The 17,528-nt window shown below is 40.1% G+C and overlaps 1 protein-coding gene across 1 annotated transcript in view; it reads left to right on the forward strand.

Annotated features, from left to right (window-relative positions):
* Positions 1-2,408: 2,408 nt before the first annotated feature.
* ADCY2 (adenylate cyclase 2) overlaps positions 2,409-17,528 on the forward strand; it is a 212,722-nt gene continuing 197,602 nt past the window's right edge. The window contains exons 1-2 of the mRNA XM_009638721.2: positions 2,409-2,561; positions 3,943-4,140. Of these exons, the coding sequence (XP_009637016.1) occupies positions 2,409-2,561; positions 3,943-4,140 (351 nt within the window). The remainder of the gene's footprint in view (positions 2,562-3,942; positions 4,141-17,528) is intronic.

Consider the following 17,528-nt stretch of genomic DNA (forward strand, 5'->3'; position numbering starts at 1 on the left):
ATTTAATACAGTAAATGGTTCGAATTAATTCAAAGCATGCGGTGTTTCAGATCCCAGCAGGAGTCCCCTGTATATAGAGTGCTGTCAAATTCCAGTAGATGAAAAGAATAAAGGAAAAAGTACCAAAAGAATGAGAGACCATGTAAAAGATTTTGTGCTAAAACAGGTATTTTAAGTGCTTGTTTGTTCATTTTTATGGAGTACTTCTTCAAGCTGTATGTTTTTATATAAAACAGTGAAGTGCTTTACAGCAGCTTTGCTGTTTAAAATTAAACTAAGGGCATGGCATTATCTGGAAAAGGAAAGAAGAGGGTGCAGAATGAGAGAAGGTTGTGGGCTTTGGAAAGATAAGTGAAAGTGATTCTTCAGATTTTAGTGGTGATAAGTTTATCACACACTGATGAAGAATTTATGGGGGTTGGAAAAATTTCTAACAGTAGACTTCTTAATTTCTTCAGTAATTGAAAGACAGCAAGATAGAAAACACTCAGGAAGACAGAGCTATCAGGCAAGATCCATGTATTGCAGGCTTAGCCATTATGTTTGAAAGTGTCATGCTGATATTTTAATTCCATTCGTTCTGGTGTATATTAATTTCTGAGACTAGCAACAAAAAAGAAAGAAAGTGTTTGGGGTTTTTTTTCCCCCAACCCCTTGGGAAGTGGCTACGGAAACAGAACAGTTAGCCTTCAGGATTCGCGTTTGTATCCAGCACCATCTTTTAACCTGCTAAACACCCTGATGACTGCAAATACTGATCAGGAAGCTGCAAGTTTTAAATGTCCTGCTCTCCAAGTTACATTTAGTTCCTCTGAAGTAATAGGAAAATATTGTTAAAAGTAATTTCTAAAATAACCCCCTGCCTCACAGGGCCTGCTGTTGTGCACCGGACATCAACGTGTATTTTACAGGCAGGATTGTGAAAAATCCCCCTGTACACATGAAGGCTTTCTGGGAAGGATTCAAGTTGTAGTAACAGCAGTTTTCTCATGGATTTTTTGATTGCCTAATGTGCGTACTATTCTGTCTTTAAATTTCAATTTTTGTTTCGGAATTCACACAGTGCACGGTGCGATGCAAGCGGCGTGCGACGTCGGAAGCGGGTCGTTTTGTAGTCAGCTCAGAGAGGGGACGTCCCGCTGCAGGCAGTGAGGTTGCAGGCAGTTGCCTGTGATGAGGAGCTGATACATCGTGGTCTGTTTTTTCTCCTGCATACGTCTATACCAAAAGCAAAATTGTGCCAACCAGAGGAGGGGAGAAAGCAGAAATAAAATTTTAGATTTAGCGATCAAAATGGCTCAGCTAAGCGTTGGGAACAGTGTACACTTCAAAAAAAAGGAAATTGATCAGCTGTTAATTTGTAACAAACGTTTTGATGGATTGATGTAAGGATAGAATACATACAGAAATATGCAGCTATGTGACCATATATATGCTCTAAACTGAAATCTAAATATTGATGATTTGTTATGAAGCAAGATTGTCCTAGAAAGCACAACACTTTTATTTTTTTTTTGACTGAAATGGAGAAGCGTGCTGCTGAAGCACATCTGGATATTCTCATGAGTATATTTGTAGCGTGATAGTTATCACTGAAATACCAATTTGCCGCCACTTAAATCTGTGGTTTTCCTGAGTCTTGGCTTCCTCCAGGAGCTTGCAGGTTCCTTTGGTGCTGCGACCTTGATTGCGTGACATGATGGTGCAAGGAACGTGGTGTTGTCCTGGCCCCAGTGAAGGGACTAATCCCCCTGACCTTGTGACAAGAGGTTTGCAATCCCACCTGGAAGTGCAGAAGTCAAAGGTCGAAGCTTTTGGTGTTATCTGGGCTGACATCGGTTGTGACATCACTGAATCAATTCACTGAAACAAATTTCAGAGATGGGAATGATCAAAAATTACAAAATTCAGAGACATAAATCAGTAGCACTCACTACTAGTAGTTAGGTTTTATATTTTGTCTCGCACTATGCAAGATTGCCCATATATAACTTCATACAGCTCTGTGCTCATGCAGATGCTTACCTCTATGCCTAACTTTAAGCCCATACATTTGTTTTCAATACAAGTACCCAAGTGCTTGAAAGCCTTAATGTGTGTATTTAATTTAATTAGGAAGGTAAGTGTTTGCATTTCAAAGTTAGCACCGTCACTTACAGTTTCTCAACTCTTCTTTTGCTCATGTCCTGATCACCAGTGCTGCAGTAGTAATTGCTTAAATGTCTGGCTTCGTAAATTTAAGAGGGGAGAAAGAATATGAAGGGGTGAAAGATGAGCTGCCTTGTGTCAGGCAGGGTAGGGTAGGTGAAGGACAATCTGCAGCCTGCAGAGTAAGGTGTGGACTTCCATCACGGTGTTTCCCCTTGGCCTGAACCTGCCGGTGTCAGCACGGAGTGGGGCCGCAGCTAATGCGGGGCCCATGCCTCTCCGCTCCTGCTGCTGCTGAAATTTGGAGGTTATTGGCCGAGGTTCGGTTGTGGGTTCGCCTGTACGAGGGGCTCCTGGCGCGGGGCTGCCCGGTGCTGGGCCCGAGGCAGCGGCTGGGCGTTGCAGTGCGCAGTGCAAGTGTCGCAGGACCGCGAGGAAAACAAAAAAGTTTGAAGAGAAGGAGGGGAAAGAACCTTACAGCAAGCATCTCTATAGATGTCAGGTAAAACTTATTAGATCAGGGCGGGGGGAACCCAAGAAATGCTGACAGCGTTTGTGAATTTTTGTGAATTCACAAATTTACTTGTAAATTTTTGGGTTTGCTTTAACTGCAGTAGGTCTTACAAGAAAGGAAAAAAAGTCACATCAAAAAGCTTTTTAAGTGAAGTGTGAAGTATGTAAGCTGAAAACCCATCAATAAACAAGATTTATCAGGGCACTAAGGAAGCAGCTCCAAAACTAGGGAGAAAGAAATGTTATTTCTTTGTGCTTAGATGTCTTACAAATCACCAAATAGGTACTTTCAGATTGGTCCCCCGCTTTCACCAGCATGAATAAATGGATACGGGGCTTTTCTGCATGAAATGTGTGGTTAGTGGAGGATTTTATACTGTGGCATTTGGGGCCTGCTTTTGCAATCCTTGTTGCTACAAGGGAGGCTGTTAAAATTTGTAACAGCTGCCGGAATGAGTAAGGATTCCGTGACCAGAGTTTGATACAGTGCTGTTGTACTTCAACCAGAGATACTTTTGAACACGTACAGCGATATAAAATAAAATATTTATTCTTTTTTAATGCATCCATCGCTAGATGATTTAAAGATATTAGTGTAGTAACAGCTATGTAAGTTCTGTAAATAAATTTAAATATTGTTTATTCTGAATCTCACTTTAAGTTGGATTTTGGTCCTTGCTCTGGGTGTTGTTTGCGCAGTTGCTAGGAGAAAATGTCTACCTGTAATCCAGAGCCCATCCTTCCAGATAAATACTTTAAACAGAAGCAAAATGTATAGTACCTGGCAAATACCACTGTCAAAAAGGCTTTTATGGAGTTATGGGCACATAGTTGATTTGGGAGGCATTCTGACAGCTGCAGCCTTCAATGGCGATGCTTGAATTTCACCTGCAAACCACACTGATCAGAGCAATCTTTGGAATTCTGAAGCAGAAAGGCTACGCCACTTCTGCAGATTGGGGCTGCCTTTTAATGTGCGCAGTCCTACGGGCCTGGTGCATTACTGCAGTGTGATTTTACAGTTTTCTCAATCTGCTTCAATTCCTCAATTTAGTAAAAGAAGCACCACGCAGCAGAGTGGTCATCAGTTGTTTATGAAGTTAATACTCCAAATAACAGCTCCTTACGGTGAAAGAAATCCTATTTTGAGTCATCTTGCTTTTGATATTCAGCCTTGTCTTTCTGAGGTCTCTGTGTGCAATCAGTTTAGAGTATGTTATTGCCGTCTGACCTTTAAGTACATTAGTTTCTAACTTCCTTTTCATTTTCCTCTGTTTCCAGGAAATTGAAGACCATGTGGCATTTTTAATAACTGTTCCAACGGCCCTAGCGATTTTTTTCGCTATATTTATCCTTGTCTGCATAGAACCTGTATTTAAGAAGCTGCTTCGTATATTTTCTCTGGTGGTCTGGGTATGTCTTGTTGCCATGGGATATCTCTTTATGTGTTTTGGAGGAATCATCTGTCCCTGGGACCAGGTAAGACTGTTGTTATTATTAATTTTACTTCACTGGGTGCATTTCCAAGAACCATTCTCTGCAAAACTATTCACATCTGGTTTTGTGGGACATCTCATAAAATGTTTTTGTGACTAAGTGTGTGCATGCTGAGATTCCCCGCATCTATTTTATAAATACCAGAGGGTTGTGCATACTTAGGATGGGGAAACATTTGAATGATTTTACTGTTATACTTTTAAGCTCCTTTGCATAACGAACATTTGATTCCAGTCACCAGCTTCATTGTATAGTGAATATTTGATTCTAGTGACCAATTAACATGGCAGAAATGGTAGTTTTGTTCGAGACCACTGACGCAGTCTTCTTCAGCTTAAAATGTTCAAGCTCTCAGTGTAGGCTTTCTGTGGTCTTCAAGATGTTCTCTAGCAACGCGTGAGAAAAAAGGACTGGGAGTTTCCTTGCATTTTAGGGAAATAAGTAGAGAAACAGGGAAGTACCCTTTATATTTTTTAACTTTTGTAATTAAGACAAAGCAAAAATGTGATTGCATTTTAGTAGCAGCACTTTTGAAATATCAGTAAATGATGTGCAATATCCAACACTGCAGCTGATCGATTCTTCTCTCTTCTGCCATTTCCTTTTCCTTTTCCCAAGCCTCTCTACATGGGAATACTCCTGATACAATAATTGTAAAACTCGTCAAAGGATGGAAAAAAGCTTTAAAATATATCAATGATTTCTGAAAATTCCATGCTAATTCCATAAGTTTGTTATGAACTTTAAATGGTAGTGCTGTATCTGGGATGCCTTCTAGGTCTTTAAGATAAACTTGAAACAAATTCTCTGACTTGTTATTCAGATCTTGCAAAGACTTATGCAAATACTGAACTTTAAGTATGCAAGTAGTTCCTTTAAAATCTTTAATTCAAATGATTTAAATTACTGGTGTATGTTGGTAATATTAGTTTTGGAGTCCTTACCTTTGTGGGCGACTTTTGTAATCTCATTTTCTTGGAAGGTTCAGGGATTAATTAGCTATGAAATGCCTTATTGCTTTTTTTTTGGCTTTTTTTTTAAGTATTTGAAGCTACCAAACCAGGCCACACTTGCATGTAATAAAAAGCAAATCATAACATGTAATAGTTTTTCTCTAGATACAGATTTCACCATGAGAGTCCCTGTGTCTTTGTGGTATCAAGTCCAGATAATTCACACGGTTTTACTTTTATTTATTTATTTCCATTGCCAGTTGTGGGATGTCATGTGAGAATATTTCACGCTTTCAAGCTTAGATGCACATATTTAATTAGCCATATTGTTTGTTCATTGCAAATTGTACCGAGTTTAATTTTGTTATTTGAAAGATATGATGATGGTTTTCAAAAACATGTGCTATAAAAGAGATCTAAGAGGGATGCTGATGTCTTGGTCCCAGGGTTGTATTTAACCTGTGAAGATGGCTTGTCCTGCCTTGCTTTCTTCTTAGGAAAGCCATAGGCATTCCCACAGCATCCGAGGGATGTGGCCAGGCCTGTGCAGCAGGAAGGGCTACCGAGCTCCGGGGAAAGGCACTGTCTGCCCGCGGGTTGCCAGGACGCAATCCCTCACGCGTTTCAGTTTGCCCCTCACTTTGCGTGCGAGTGTTGCTTGGAGAAGAGAATATTTGGGAGGGAGCCGCACTGATTGCTCTTGCCAGCAGCAGCGGGCTCCGGGCAGCTGCCTTGCCTAGCGGTGCGCTGCAGGCTCCAGCCCAGGCTGGGCTGGGCTTTCCCAGAAAGCCCGGACCTGTCTGCAGATGTGTGGCTTAACTCCACCATCCAGGCACCTTGGGCATCTGGTGGGCGAGGGGCTGTGGCAGGGTGGGCCCTGGCCGCTGCTAGGTGTTGGAGGCCAAGTGCCTGCCTGCAGTGGGACCCTTTGCTTCCCCAAACCCATTTTTCTGCCTCCCTTTGAATAGCAGTGCTGTTTTGTTGATCACGTTTGTAGGTATACTTTTGCCTGTTTCGCGGCTGTTAAGAGTAAACTACGGAAATGCAGGAATCTTTCTGGGAATTTGACACCTCACACAAGAGACTAATCACAGGTTTGATGGTTTTGAATGTTTGTAAAAAAGCACTGAGCAGTAAAACGCTGCGGTGTATTCCTGTGATGCTGGTGTTTTGGTTGCTCGGCGTCAGGAATACGTAGGTCAATAATCGGTGTTCTCGTCTATAATTATACATCAAAGCAAATCTGAAAAATCCTTCCTCGGTGATCACTGACAGCTTCTTTGCTGAAGTTTTACATTTTGTGAATTTTCAAAAGGTTTTGCTAGGCTCGCTAGGGTGTTTTTGTTGCTCCTTTATCTTTTTTTTATGAAAGAAAAGAAATATGATGTAAAATTTAAATTAGTTCTGTCTTTGTCAACATAGCTAATTAGAAAGTTATTTTAATAAAAGTGAAAAAAGAGCCAGTTCATGCAGACTTATTTACTAAACAAGGGCTTTGTTTTAATTTTCTTCAAATTACAGCCTAACTTTTGTTCTGGTCCAGCAGAGTTTAAAAATACTACTTTTATCATATCTTTCATGTCTTTCTTCTGAATCCTAAGCTTGTTAAAAATATGGCATTTCTTAATTGTACTAGTAAGTACCGAAAGATCAATTTTCTGCATACCATAGTTTACAGAAAGACCATGTTATTCCCTCATTTGTGCACAAGCTTTCGCCCTTTAGAAGACAGCCCCTCACCCTTCAAATTTTGGCTTAATGATTTTTAGCGTTCCTTCGGCTGTTTGCAACTGCTAAATGCACTTTTTCTCTGTTGTCTGAAGGAGCCTTAGGTGTGAACTTTTGCAGCTTTTGTTTGCAATAAAAATACCACTTCAGAGAGACTATTTTTGGTTATGAACTCAATATATATTTAATGTAGAGCAGTTCCTCCTGAGCCTGCAGGCACACTGCTCAAATAACTTCCACGCACAGTAGCGGGCTGGAAATGAAGTGGCTGGTCAGGGCCGTTGGTTTTTTTGTCAGAAACCTGTGGGCTGATGTGAAATGAGTGCGGATCATAATTGGTTTCAGCGATCTCTTTGCTGTCCCTGCAGACTGCTTTTATCTGCCTGCGTTGCCTTGTCTCTCCTTCGGCTACAGCTACAGCTTTGGAGAGAAAGCCATAGCAGGTAGGTATAGAATCATAGAATCGTCTAGACTAGAAAAGACCTTTAAGATCATCAAGTCCAACCTTTAACCTAACCCTGCCATCCCACCACAAAACCATGTCCCTAAGCACCTCATCTATCCTTCTTTTAAATACCTCCAGGGTTCAGACCATTCCCCCTCGTCCTTTCGTCCATTACCAGGGAGAAGAGGCCTATGGCTGCCACTTGAAGCGGGGAGGCAGAGCGGCTGTAGATGTTTGCTCCACCCCTTGGGTCAGTCTGCAAGCCCCATGCGGGCTCTGTAATTGCCTGCTGAGCCTGATCCAAAGGCTGTAATCATCACTAGGCTGTCTGGGCATCATCACAAACCCATCTATGAGAGGAGTGAGGATATATGCACTGTCTACCCTACCAACTAACTTCCCTCTTAAGTTAGTCCAAGCTCCCTTACTCCTCTATACGGACGATGAAGAGAAGCAAGTACATTGAGAGGGAGATGGAGGGTGCCTTGGTGAGGCAGTGGGTGGCTTTATGTTAAAAAAACTAGGACAGCAATGGGCAAATGTCTTTGGTACCTGACACACTTTTTTAAAGTGTGGTAACCCTCTCTTGTTGGGGTCAGCCCAAATTTCTGCCAGTGCCAAACTTGGCAGTGGAGGCCCTGGTTTTCCCTGGTGGCCCAGGGAACTTGGATGTTTTGACAGGGCACTGCGCTGTGTTGCAGCCCAGGAGGGATGCTGGGCTGTCTGGTCAGAGTTGCAGGACACCTGGCCAGGGCTGGTTGGAAAGAACTAGAGCAAAGGAAGACATGCAAAGGCTCAGAGAGGGCAATTGCCTGCTGGCAGTTCTTTCCAAATCTAAGGTGTGAGCAACAACGCGTGGAGGTGGTTTCAGTGGGGGAAGACCCAAGGATGATGCTTAGAGAGGTCCGTCTGGAAATCAGGGGTTTGTGTGTTTGGTGGAGGGCCAGTAATGCAAGGCAGACAAGCTGAGGAAGTAGTGCTGGTGGAAGAAGGCAATGTGTTGGTTTTGCCATGTTAGGACTTTTCCCTACTATAGAAAGGAGCACCTTTCCTTACAAAATGTAAATCCAGTACCTATCGGTAGAGTTACATGCCAGGGAATGAATTTAAATTAGTTTCCTCTTGTTTCACTGACAATGTAGTTATTGTACAACAGTCGCCTTTCCATGTCATCCTCTGACACGTCTAATACTTCCTCAGCCTTTTGTACAGGGTGTATGTAAATATGTCATAGCACATTGATAGCAATGGGTAAAAAGAGCTCTTAAAGCATACAGTGGATGATATAAAAAAAGGGAGTAATTATACAGCATTATACTAGTCTAATGAATTCTATCATTGCTGGATTTTGGTATTCAATTCTACTTAATTATAAATACGTTTGCACAGCCCAGGCACCAGATGTGTTCCTCCTTGTCTATATTCTGTTACAGCACAAAAATTACTTCAAGCAGGATTTGACACTTCTGGTTTCTGAAAAAAAAATATTCAGAGAGTGATGTGTTTAGAATATATGTTTGGCAGTTTTAGCCTAAATGCTACTTTTTGAGCTGCATCTAAAGTACTTCTTTTGTTTTGTTTTAATGTGTTGGTACGGAATGGTTTAATTCCAGCCTTGGAGCAGCCCTGGTTTACGAAGTGCAGGCAAAATTTTCTATATTAGTATTTCTGATTTCTTTTTTTTTATACTGCCTTGGTACCTGAGGGTATCAGTCTATCGTGTGCTGAAGGGTGAGGGCCTGCACAGAGTTTCTGTGGTTGTGATAATGAGCTCCTGTATTGGTGTCGCAGATGGAGTGAGAGGGAGGCAAAAAAAAATAGTTTATTGATGATATAAACAGTGAGTTAACAAGGTTCAATGGTAAATGTGACAGTAGTTTGTAAGATTTGATGGCAAGGTACACTTGGTTATTTGCTGCATAGAGGACAGGGTCAGGCAAAACTGTAAGGGAGACCCTCCCATTGAGCCATTGCTTTCTAAACTTCTTCCTCAGAGAGCAGACTAGGTGCGGCTGGATCCAGTGCCAGTCCCAGACTTGGTCAACAGTTTATGTCTAAAGGATTATATATATGCAGTCAATCCTTTATATCACTTAGCTAAGGTTCCAAAGTTTAGTGTGCTATTAGCCACTTATCAAGAATCTGTTGTGGCAAGGAATCTCTCAACCTCGAGGAGTAACCTTGAGAGGCGTCCCTGCTCAAGGGGAGATCAAGGGCTCTTGGGCTGCTCAGTATTTAGGGGGGTAAGATGATTGAACTCATAGTCATGTTTATATACTGACTACAGATGTTAAATTTCTCCCAGATTTGTCTTGAGTTGGTCATGGACCAGCACTGTGCTTAGGTGGGTGCCTTGCACAATAGCCCTTGGCTATTGTGTTGTTTCCTGTCTCCCCCAAATCCATGTTGAGCTGGATGCATCCCCTCATGAACAGACACATCCATCACAATTGCCACAGGTGGTTATTGCTTGAGCAGGGTTACTGGAAAAGGTCAGGGTGGGGGGAGAACACCGCCACAATTAGGCAGCGGGGCAAGCCGATGGATCCGCAGGGAGGGAGTAATTTTCTTTGTACAGAATTACATTGGGTCCCAGTTCCTCACCTTGCTTGGGACCTGCCTTATCTAACGTCAGCCCCACCGTAAATTATTAATAATGTGGTGTGTGGTTAAGCAGCGCAAAAAAAAGGAGTTAGATGTTTTAGGAAGGGAGCAGGGCGGGTGTCAGTGAAGTCCCCGCAGCGCAGGAAAGGGAGGATGAGTTGCTGTCAGCTGTATCGCCGGCTCAGGATCTGGAGTGTGGGGGAGACTTGAGATTTTTTCAAGTTCAAGATTAATCAGACTATCAGGACTGAGTATTCCGAGCAAGGAACTAAATCTTGTAGGAGCATGGTTCAGTACATCATAGGTGAATAATCACCTGAAAAAGGACATAAGGAAAACCAGGAGGCTTGTATGAAAGGGGAATATATTGCCCAGCAGATGATACTGTGCTTTAGGAGTAGGTGTGGTAGAAAAGGAATAAACCCACAATCCACAAGTATAGGCTGTATTTGCAGTTATATCTGAGGAAGGAGAAGAACAGATGATTTTTATCTTAATATTCATTTTTTTATAGACATGTGAAGTCACAGGCTTAATAGCAAGACATTTAAATGTGTTTATCAAGTCTGGTATGGCTATATCTGTATAGAAGACAGGAAAAAGCTGAGCTACTAGTGACCTGCCAGTTAGTCATTTAAATCAGTAATATAATAGATTAATATAGTGGGACAGCGTGTGGAGCTGTGGAACCCTTTGTTAGCGCTAATGTGCCATTGTTAACCTTTGGTATGTCATGGCAATGCACTGTGGTAGCTGCTCGTGGAAAGAGAACTGATGTCTTTTATAAATAGGGAAAGCAGTTCTGTAAAAAAACCAACCCTGTGTGTTAGTGTCAAATGGAAGACTGGAAGCACTGCTAGAGGAGATGAGCATTATTAAAGTAACTGTACACATAGGCGAGGGGAGGTGGCAGCTGATGTGACTTTGAAGAGCATCAGGCAGGAGGAAGATTGCTGGCTGAATTTCTCAGGCAGCTCTCTGGGGGGTGTTTGCCTTTATTAGTGCTTTTTACTAGAGGTGGGGTGACAGAATGTCACCGCTGTAATGAAATTTGTTGATGACCCAGTTAAGAGATTCCTAATACAGCAAAAGATTGGAATGTTATGGGAAAGAAAAGCATGACCTTGAGGACTTGCAGTAATAGCAACTAGATGAAATTTAATCATAGGAAATGTGAGGCGCCTGCATTTGGGAACTAACAGCAGAAATTTCAGCTACAGGCTGAGAGTTCAGCAGAAAATGAGCAGGGACAAGCAGAATGAAGAGGAGACGCATTAGTTGGTCACTGGGTCATTAGGATATGCATCCAGAAAAGACTCAGTTACGATGGCAAAGTATCCACCACTGAAACCTCACCTGGATTACTATGCACATTTCGGGTCATCTGCATTCAGAAAGATAAACTGAAACTGGAACAAATGCAGAGAGTGCCAAGCGAGATTGCCAGGAGAGAGGAGAGTTTTGTGAGAGGGTATGGGAAGAGCTTGACTTGGGTATAGATCAGCAGAAGAGAAGAATGCTGAGAGTGGTATGACTGCCATCTACAGATAATCCATGGCTGCAAACATCAGATTTGATGAGAAGCTACAGAAGATAAAGGATTATTGACACATACACATGCCAAAAAAGAAAAAATAAAAATCAGCCAGCCATTAATGAAGTTTAAACTGCAGATTAGAATAAATCCCTTAGCCATTAGGGCACTGGGTTTGTGGAGTGGCTAATATCCTCAGGATAATAAGGATTAAAATAATGAATTGGTTTTACTGTGGAATGCTGACCTTAGCTGAGAGTCATTCAGTGTCTTTGATAGCAGGGACATGGACTTCAGCAATCCAGGAGCATCCTTTTAGTTCTTTATTCCTATGCACTACTTACATCTGGGGACTACTGAACTAGTTTAAATGACAATTGACTTTGACCTGTGCCTGAAGTTCATCTAAAAACTGCAGAGATGGATTTTCTGAGTTATAAAAGTTCAGAACTTTTCGCTATTTAAATGTCTTCTATCCTTCCAGCGTTCTTCTGGAGCAGTAGTCTCAAAAATCATAAGATCAGGGGACAATAATCTTGCTATATTTCTGATCTCTTCAGGCATTCATTATAAGGCTTGTGAGAGAAGTTTAATGTAATATAAAGTAGCAGAGACTGAATGTGTCCTGCACCTGTATCAGAAGAACCCGATGAAGCCCTTGTTTTCCTGCTAGTTTATTTTTCTTTACTCCATTTCCTATAGTGATTTTTCCATTTCAGAGCATACATTTAAGTACAAAGGCTGAGCTGATGTAGACTTCATCAAGATTATTGCATAGCTTGTGTGCGGTGTGATATTTGCTGTGCAAGTCATGCGAGTGAATTTTACTTAGGGAAGCGTTAAGGTAACTCCATCAAAGTACAATAAAAATGTGAGCCGCAGATAAATATGCAAAACCAAAGGCGCCAAGACTTTTCTCTCTGATGGGAAATAACACTTGTCAATAAGTATATTGATGTTTCTGAGAGTACTGAAACTAAGCAATACTAATTTCAAATATCATATTGTTCGGATGTTGCTAAAGTCAAGAGACCAGATGACAAATGGAAATTAATAATTTAAGCCATTCATAAGGCCTCTTATGTGCTTAATAATTGATTTGACATTAGGAAATAATCAACTTAATAATGTCATGGTACATATTAGTTAACAATTGTATGATGGAACTACCGGAGAACCATTACGGAAGCTATGCAGAATTTCTTGTATAATTTGTATAATTTAGAGTAGCCATGCAAGCCTTTACCTTTCATTGGAATTGTTTTCCACTCAGAAATGTGACAGTTTACCTGACTTCCGGGAGGGAAGGCTTTGGCATGACACTGCAAGAGTCTCTCGCTTTGAGCTCTTTGACTTTGCTTACCTGCCTGCCATGGAAAAGTTTGTACCTATACATGGCCATTGGGTATGCTACTCTACGTTTTTATTTTTGTGAATTAGGTAATGAAGGGGTGTATCACCACAGGTCCTGACCTTTGGTCATTTTCCACCATTTGTCTCAAATCTGTTTCTGTTTCCAGGTTTCTAGTGCTGTAGTAATTCAGCTAGAGAGCTGTTAGACAAAAAATAAAATAGATGGTGGAAACATTTCCTACAAGCTGCGTAAGAAGACTTCAGTTTAGTTGCTTGAGGGTGTTCCCTGTTTCTGTAGCTTTTACGAAGTTTTAGGCACAACTGTCGTGCTAAGTAAGTGAATCTTGTAAATAAATGAACGTGTCTGGATTGTCAGAGCACCGCTTCTCTTTTGCTCTAGGAAGCAGGTAGCAGAATTTCTCCCCTTGTGCTTGCAGTTTGAGATATGCTGGCTGTGAAACACCTTTCAGTTTCACTTGCCAGTATACAAGCCTATAATGCTATGCAGATACTAGGAAACATTGCTTACATTAACTAATATTTGAAAGAAAGTGATAATGGTCTGCTGGTTACAGATTTGTTGACAAGCAATGTGCTAAGCATGCTTTTCATCCTGGTAACTCCATGAATAAGGATGGGCAGGTTGATTGCATAACGTAATGGACATAAAATATATGAGAGAAATGTATCTATCTATCATCTCCTACATTGATTAGTCACAAAGATTTGTACTACAGCGGTCTTCTATTTCTGGTTACTAAAATTAAAAAACTTGATCTTAGAACCGTATTTAAACCACTTTTGTGGTTTTAGCATGTCTTAATTCTGATAGATGTCTGAAAGATGTTTTGTAGCACAAAGAGACATCTTAGGTTTTTTGATAGCATTTACAACTGATTTGTCAGTGTGGTTTAAACCCTCTAAACCATTTATAGACTTTTACAAAAGTAAGAGATAAAGAGGTAAAAATGCGTTTGATATAGTGAGGCTCACTCAGTATGAGTTGTAGAACATGTATAAGTTCATATATTCATATGAAAATATATAATTTTTAAAATCTCTATGAATAAATTTGTATAGATCTCTTAAATGCACAATTATAATTATGTCATAGATTGTATGATATCAAATGTGTTTAAGTTTAGGTTTTTAAGAATAATGTATAATTAAATCGTAAGTTATCTAAATAATAGATAAATTACAAATTGTAGATTTATTAAGAACTGGAAAACAGATGTGCTTTTAAGACATTATTTGTGTTCATTTAGTGATTTTTTTGTTTTATTTTGCTACGTGACAATTTATCTTTTTTTTTTTTATACAAAGCACTGTGTGTTGCTTATTGGGACATAACTTTTATGTTTATATTGGCTTAATTCAGCAATGGGCTATCTAGAAAAACAAGGAGAAAAATAATGGGCCAAGATAATAGTCAATTCTCAGAAAACATTTCAGTGTTGCAGAGAGACAATCTCAGAAGTCTTTATCTTTTATGATTTTGCTACCTCTTTAGGTAATGTATGAGACTGGTTTACACATTGATAGGAGAAGGGCTGGGAACAGGAAAGGTAAGAGGACTTTGGCAGGTTTCCAAAGGGAGCGGCCTTTCAAAAGGGAACCAGTAACGACTTGGGAGATGCAAACTGGGGAGAAGGACACAACATCTCCCAGCTTCCTCACTGTGGAAAGGCCGAGCCCCCTGGGTCACTATCACAGGAACTTAGACACCAGTTAGGACTGTGTTTGTCTTTTAAAAGCTTTGTTTCCCCTGCAAAAATAAAACGTGCTTGAGTGCTAAGAAGCATCATTGATCAGGCTGTCTTAGTCTGACCACGGTGGTTGTTACTGTTCATCCTTGCACGAGGAAGAGGCACAGTCGCCCCAGTTCAGCTGAAGTTGCAGGGTGAGAACAGGGAATATTAAGTAGTGTAAGAGAAAGCATAGGCTGGGCTGCATTGGTTTGGGGAATCTGGGACAGAGATATGTTAAAAAAAAAAAAAAACAAACCACAAAAAAAAACCCCAAACCACCAAACTGAAATGCTAGAAGTTTCATTCAGAGCAACCGAAAAGCCAAGAGAATTGCACACAGCCCAGCATCTGTGACAGTGGGAGAAAAATCTTCTCAGTCTATCAGGGAAAAAACCCTCCACCCTCTGTTCCTGCACGTACATGCATTCACAAGGTTTAAAAAAATAAATAAATCATGTTTTCATGCAAATGCAGCCTGAGCTGTTGTGCCAGTTATGAAAATGGTTTTCTTTCTGTTACTGCTACGAAACCTCATACTGATTTCATAGCTTAAAAAAACTTCCTGTAAAATAACCCAGTTATCAGTAGTGTCAGTTTTGTGTAATATCTTAAGTTCTTGAATTATATTGTTCTGGCAGAGCTAGTTTGAACAGTTTAAAATTTGACCACATTAATCATGTTGGATCACATTTTTCTTACTTGCTTCTTGTACATACCATTTTAGATAAGTTATATAAATTCTGTATCTCACTTTTTGGGACATTATCTTTGCTTATATTGGCAAACCTGAATCTCTTCTTACATGTTCTGCTTTCTGTAACATTTGCCTGATTTGCAGATATCTTTGTTTTGCAAGAATCATATTCAAGATGGCAGGTGGAGGGATGGCTTAGCCAGTAACTACAATCTCCCCGTCTCATGTCTTCATGTGGCATTGCAACGGAATCGGCATGTTGTAATCTGCACAGTGTCTTTCCACGTTAGTGCTTTCTAGATTCCTTCCTTGTTGTAATATCCCAATTTGAGATGGTTTCTGGAATTTATGTTTGCACATTTGTAGTATGAATGTCCTTTGACTATTTTCTGCCTGTTTTGGTTGTTTCACAATTCCTTTGTATTCCTTTTTCAGTTCTTCCTTTCATACATTTCCTCTTGAGTCTGCATCACCTTCTCTTATTTACCATGACAGTTGTCTCCTCTCCCACTTATTAGTGAAGACAGCCTTTCTTCAGTTTAATAGGTCGCTATTTTTCATCACCCTGTATTTTTTGTCTTGCAGCCAGCTGTAGTCTTCATAACAATATCTTTTGCCTCACTCAGTATGGATGAGTTTATGTAAATAACAATTTTTAGGTGTCATTAGTGACAATTATAGTGTTGCAAGTTCAAATATCTGAGGGCTCAATTAGAGTTCTGTCATATTCCCCTTGACCACACTTGCAGTCCTGCCCTCCCCCCAAAAAGAAGAAAAGAAAAAAGCTGTGTGGCAAGGGTTTTTTCTCTTTGTTGGTAATATAAGCAAGCAAAAGAGTATGGCTTTATCTTTCAGAATTCTGTAATTTTTTTTGGTTTTTTTTTTTTTTAATTTGGGATGGAATTGATCCTAAGTAAATAGGATTGTACTTCTTATGTGGCAGAATTGTATACATTTTTCTTTATTATGCTGTTTTTAGTCTTGATCATCAATTTTTTTTCCAAATAATTTACAGTGATGAAGGAAATGGATTAAACAGTCCCTCATATAAAGAAGGTGAATATCTAAATAAAGCATATTAAACATACATGTGCCTGAAAACTTCTACTTTCCATGAAGAACTGAAAAAAAAGATCTTATTGCAATTAAATGAGGCAGAGATTTGAGTAAGTCTTTTTTTCTCATGTCACGCTCTGATTACCCATTATGACTGCATATGTTATCTAATGACAGTTCCTGTCAGTGTGTACATATTACTTACACACATATATAAACAAGTATAATGCAGTGTTATAAATGACTTTCACAGAGATGAGATTGCAGTCTTACTTAGATACACGTGGATGCTTTTTATTTTCTTCTTGCAATAACTTGAATTTACTCAGCATTTAGAAACGTACTTAAGAATATTAAATATGCTTTTAGGTCTTTGCCAGGTCCGATGTGGATAAACTGCCAGGTCTACTGGATGACCCAGGGTATTGACAAGAGAAGGAAAGTACGTTGCCTGCCTGACATTAATTTGTATATTGAGTTCCATTAAAAGGTCAGGTTGGTGCACAAGAAACATTGGGAAAGATCAGGTTTCTTTGGTTAGATGCAGACTGAAAAGTGAAATTCTGATTGATAAGAAAGCCCCAAATGCAGAAAAGTGCAATAAATGCTCATTATGGTCTGTGAATCATATTTATTTCTATACTGTCACATAATTTGCTCTAGATGAGCACAAGAGTTTCATACTCTTTGGTGATGTAGGCAGATGGTTACAGGATATATTTCTCCAGAGGGGCTAGGAAAAGAATGTCTACTTTAATGCTTCTTAATTCTTTTTCTTCTCACCTCTCCTTATTTACTTTCAACCACATTTCAGTAAGTGCTGCTTTTCTCAAGCCATGTGAACATTCTGCAAATGGCATCTTACAGTATTGCAGGGACATGTAGTGGCCGTTGAGGTCAGCTACAAATGGAAAATCTTTCTGGATCCATAGAATTTGCATTGTTTCAGTGATTCATGATTTAGCTAGCAGTGGTGATCACAGAGCAGTGATAATGTAGAAATGCAGAACAAAACAACTTTGCCTCTTGTGTTGTTGTAGGGCTTGTATTCTCTTTTTTCTACCATGCTGAGCAACCACATTTCCTAGGGATTTGTAAATAAATTGGGATTTATTTAATAGAATGTCAGGTTTCAGTTTTCAGTACTTTTGCAATTGTGTTGCGATCTTACATGAGAGGTTGGGGGGGGGGGGGGTTTGGTTTTTTTTAACCTGTTTTTTCAAAACAGAGAGGGCCAGGCCAGATGGATCCC

The sequence above is a fragment of the Egretta garzetta genome, unplaced genomic scaffold, assembly GCF_000687185.1.
Source record: "Egretta garzetta isolate BGI_Z169 unplaced genomic scaffold, ASM68718v1 scaffold264, whole genome shotgun sequence".
NCBI lineage: Eukaryota > Metazoa > Chordata > Aves > Pelecaniformes > Ardeidae > Egretta > Egretta garzetta.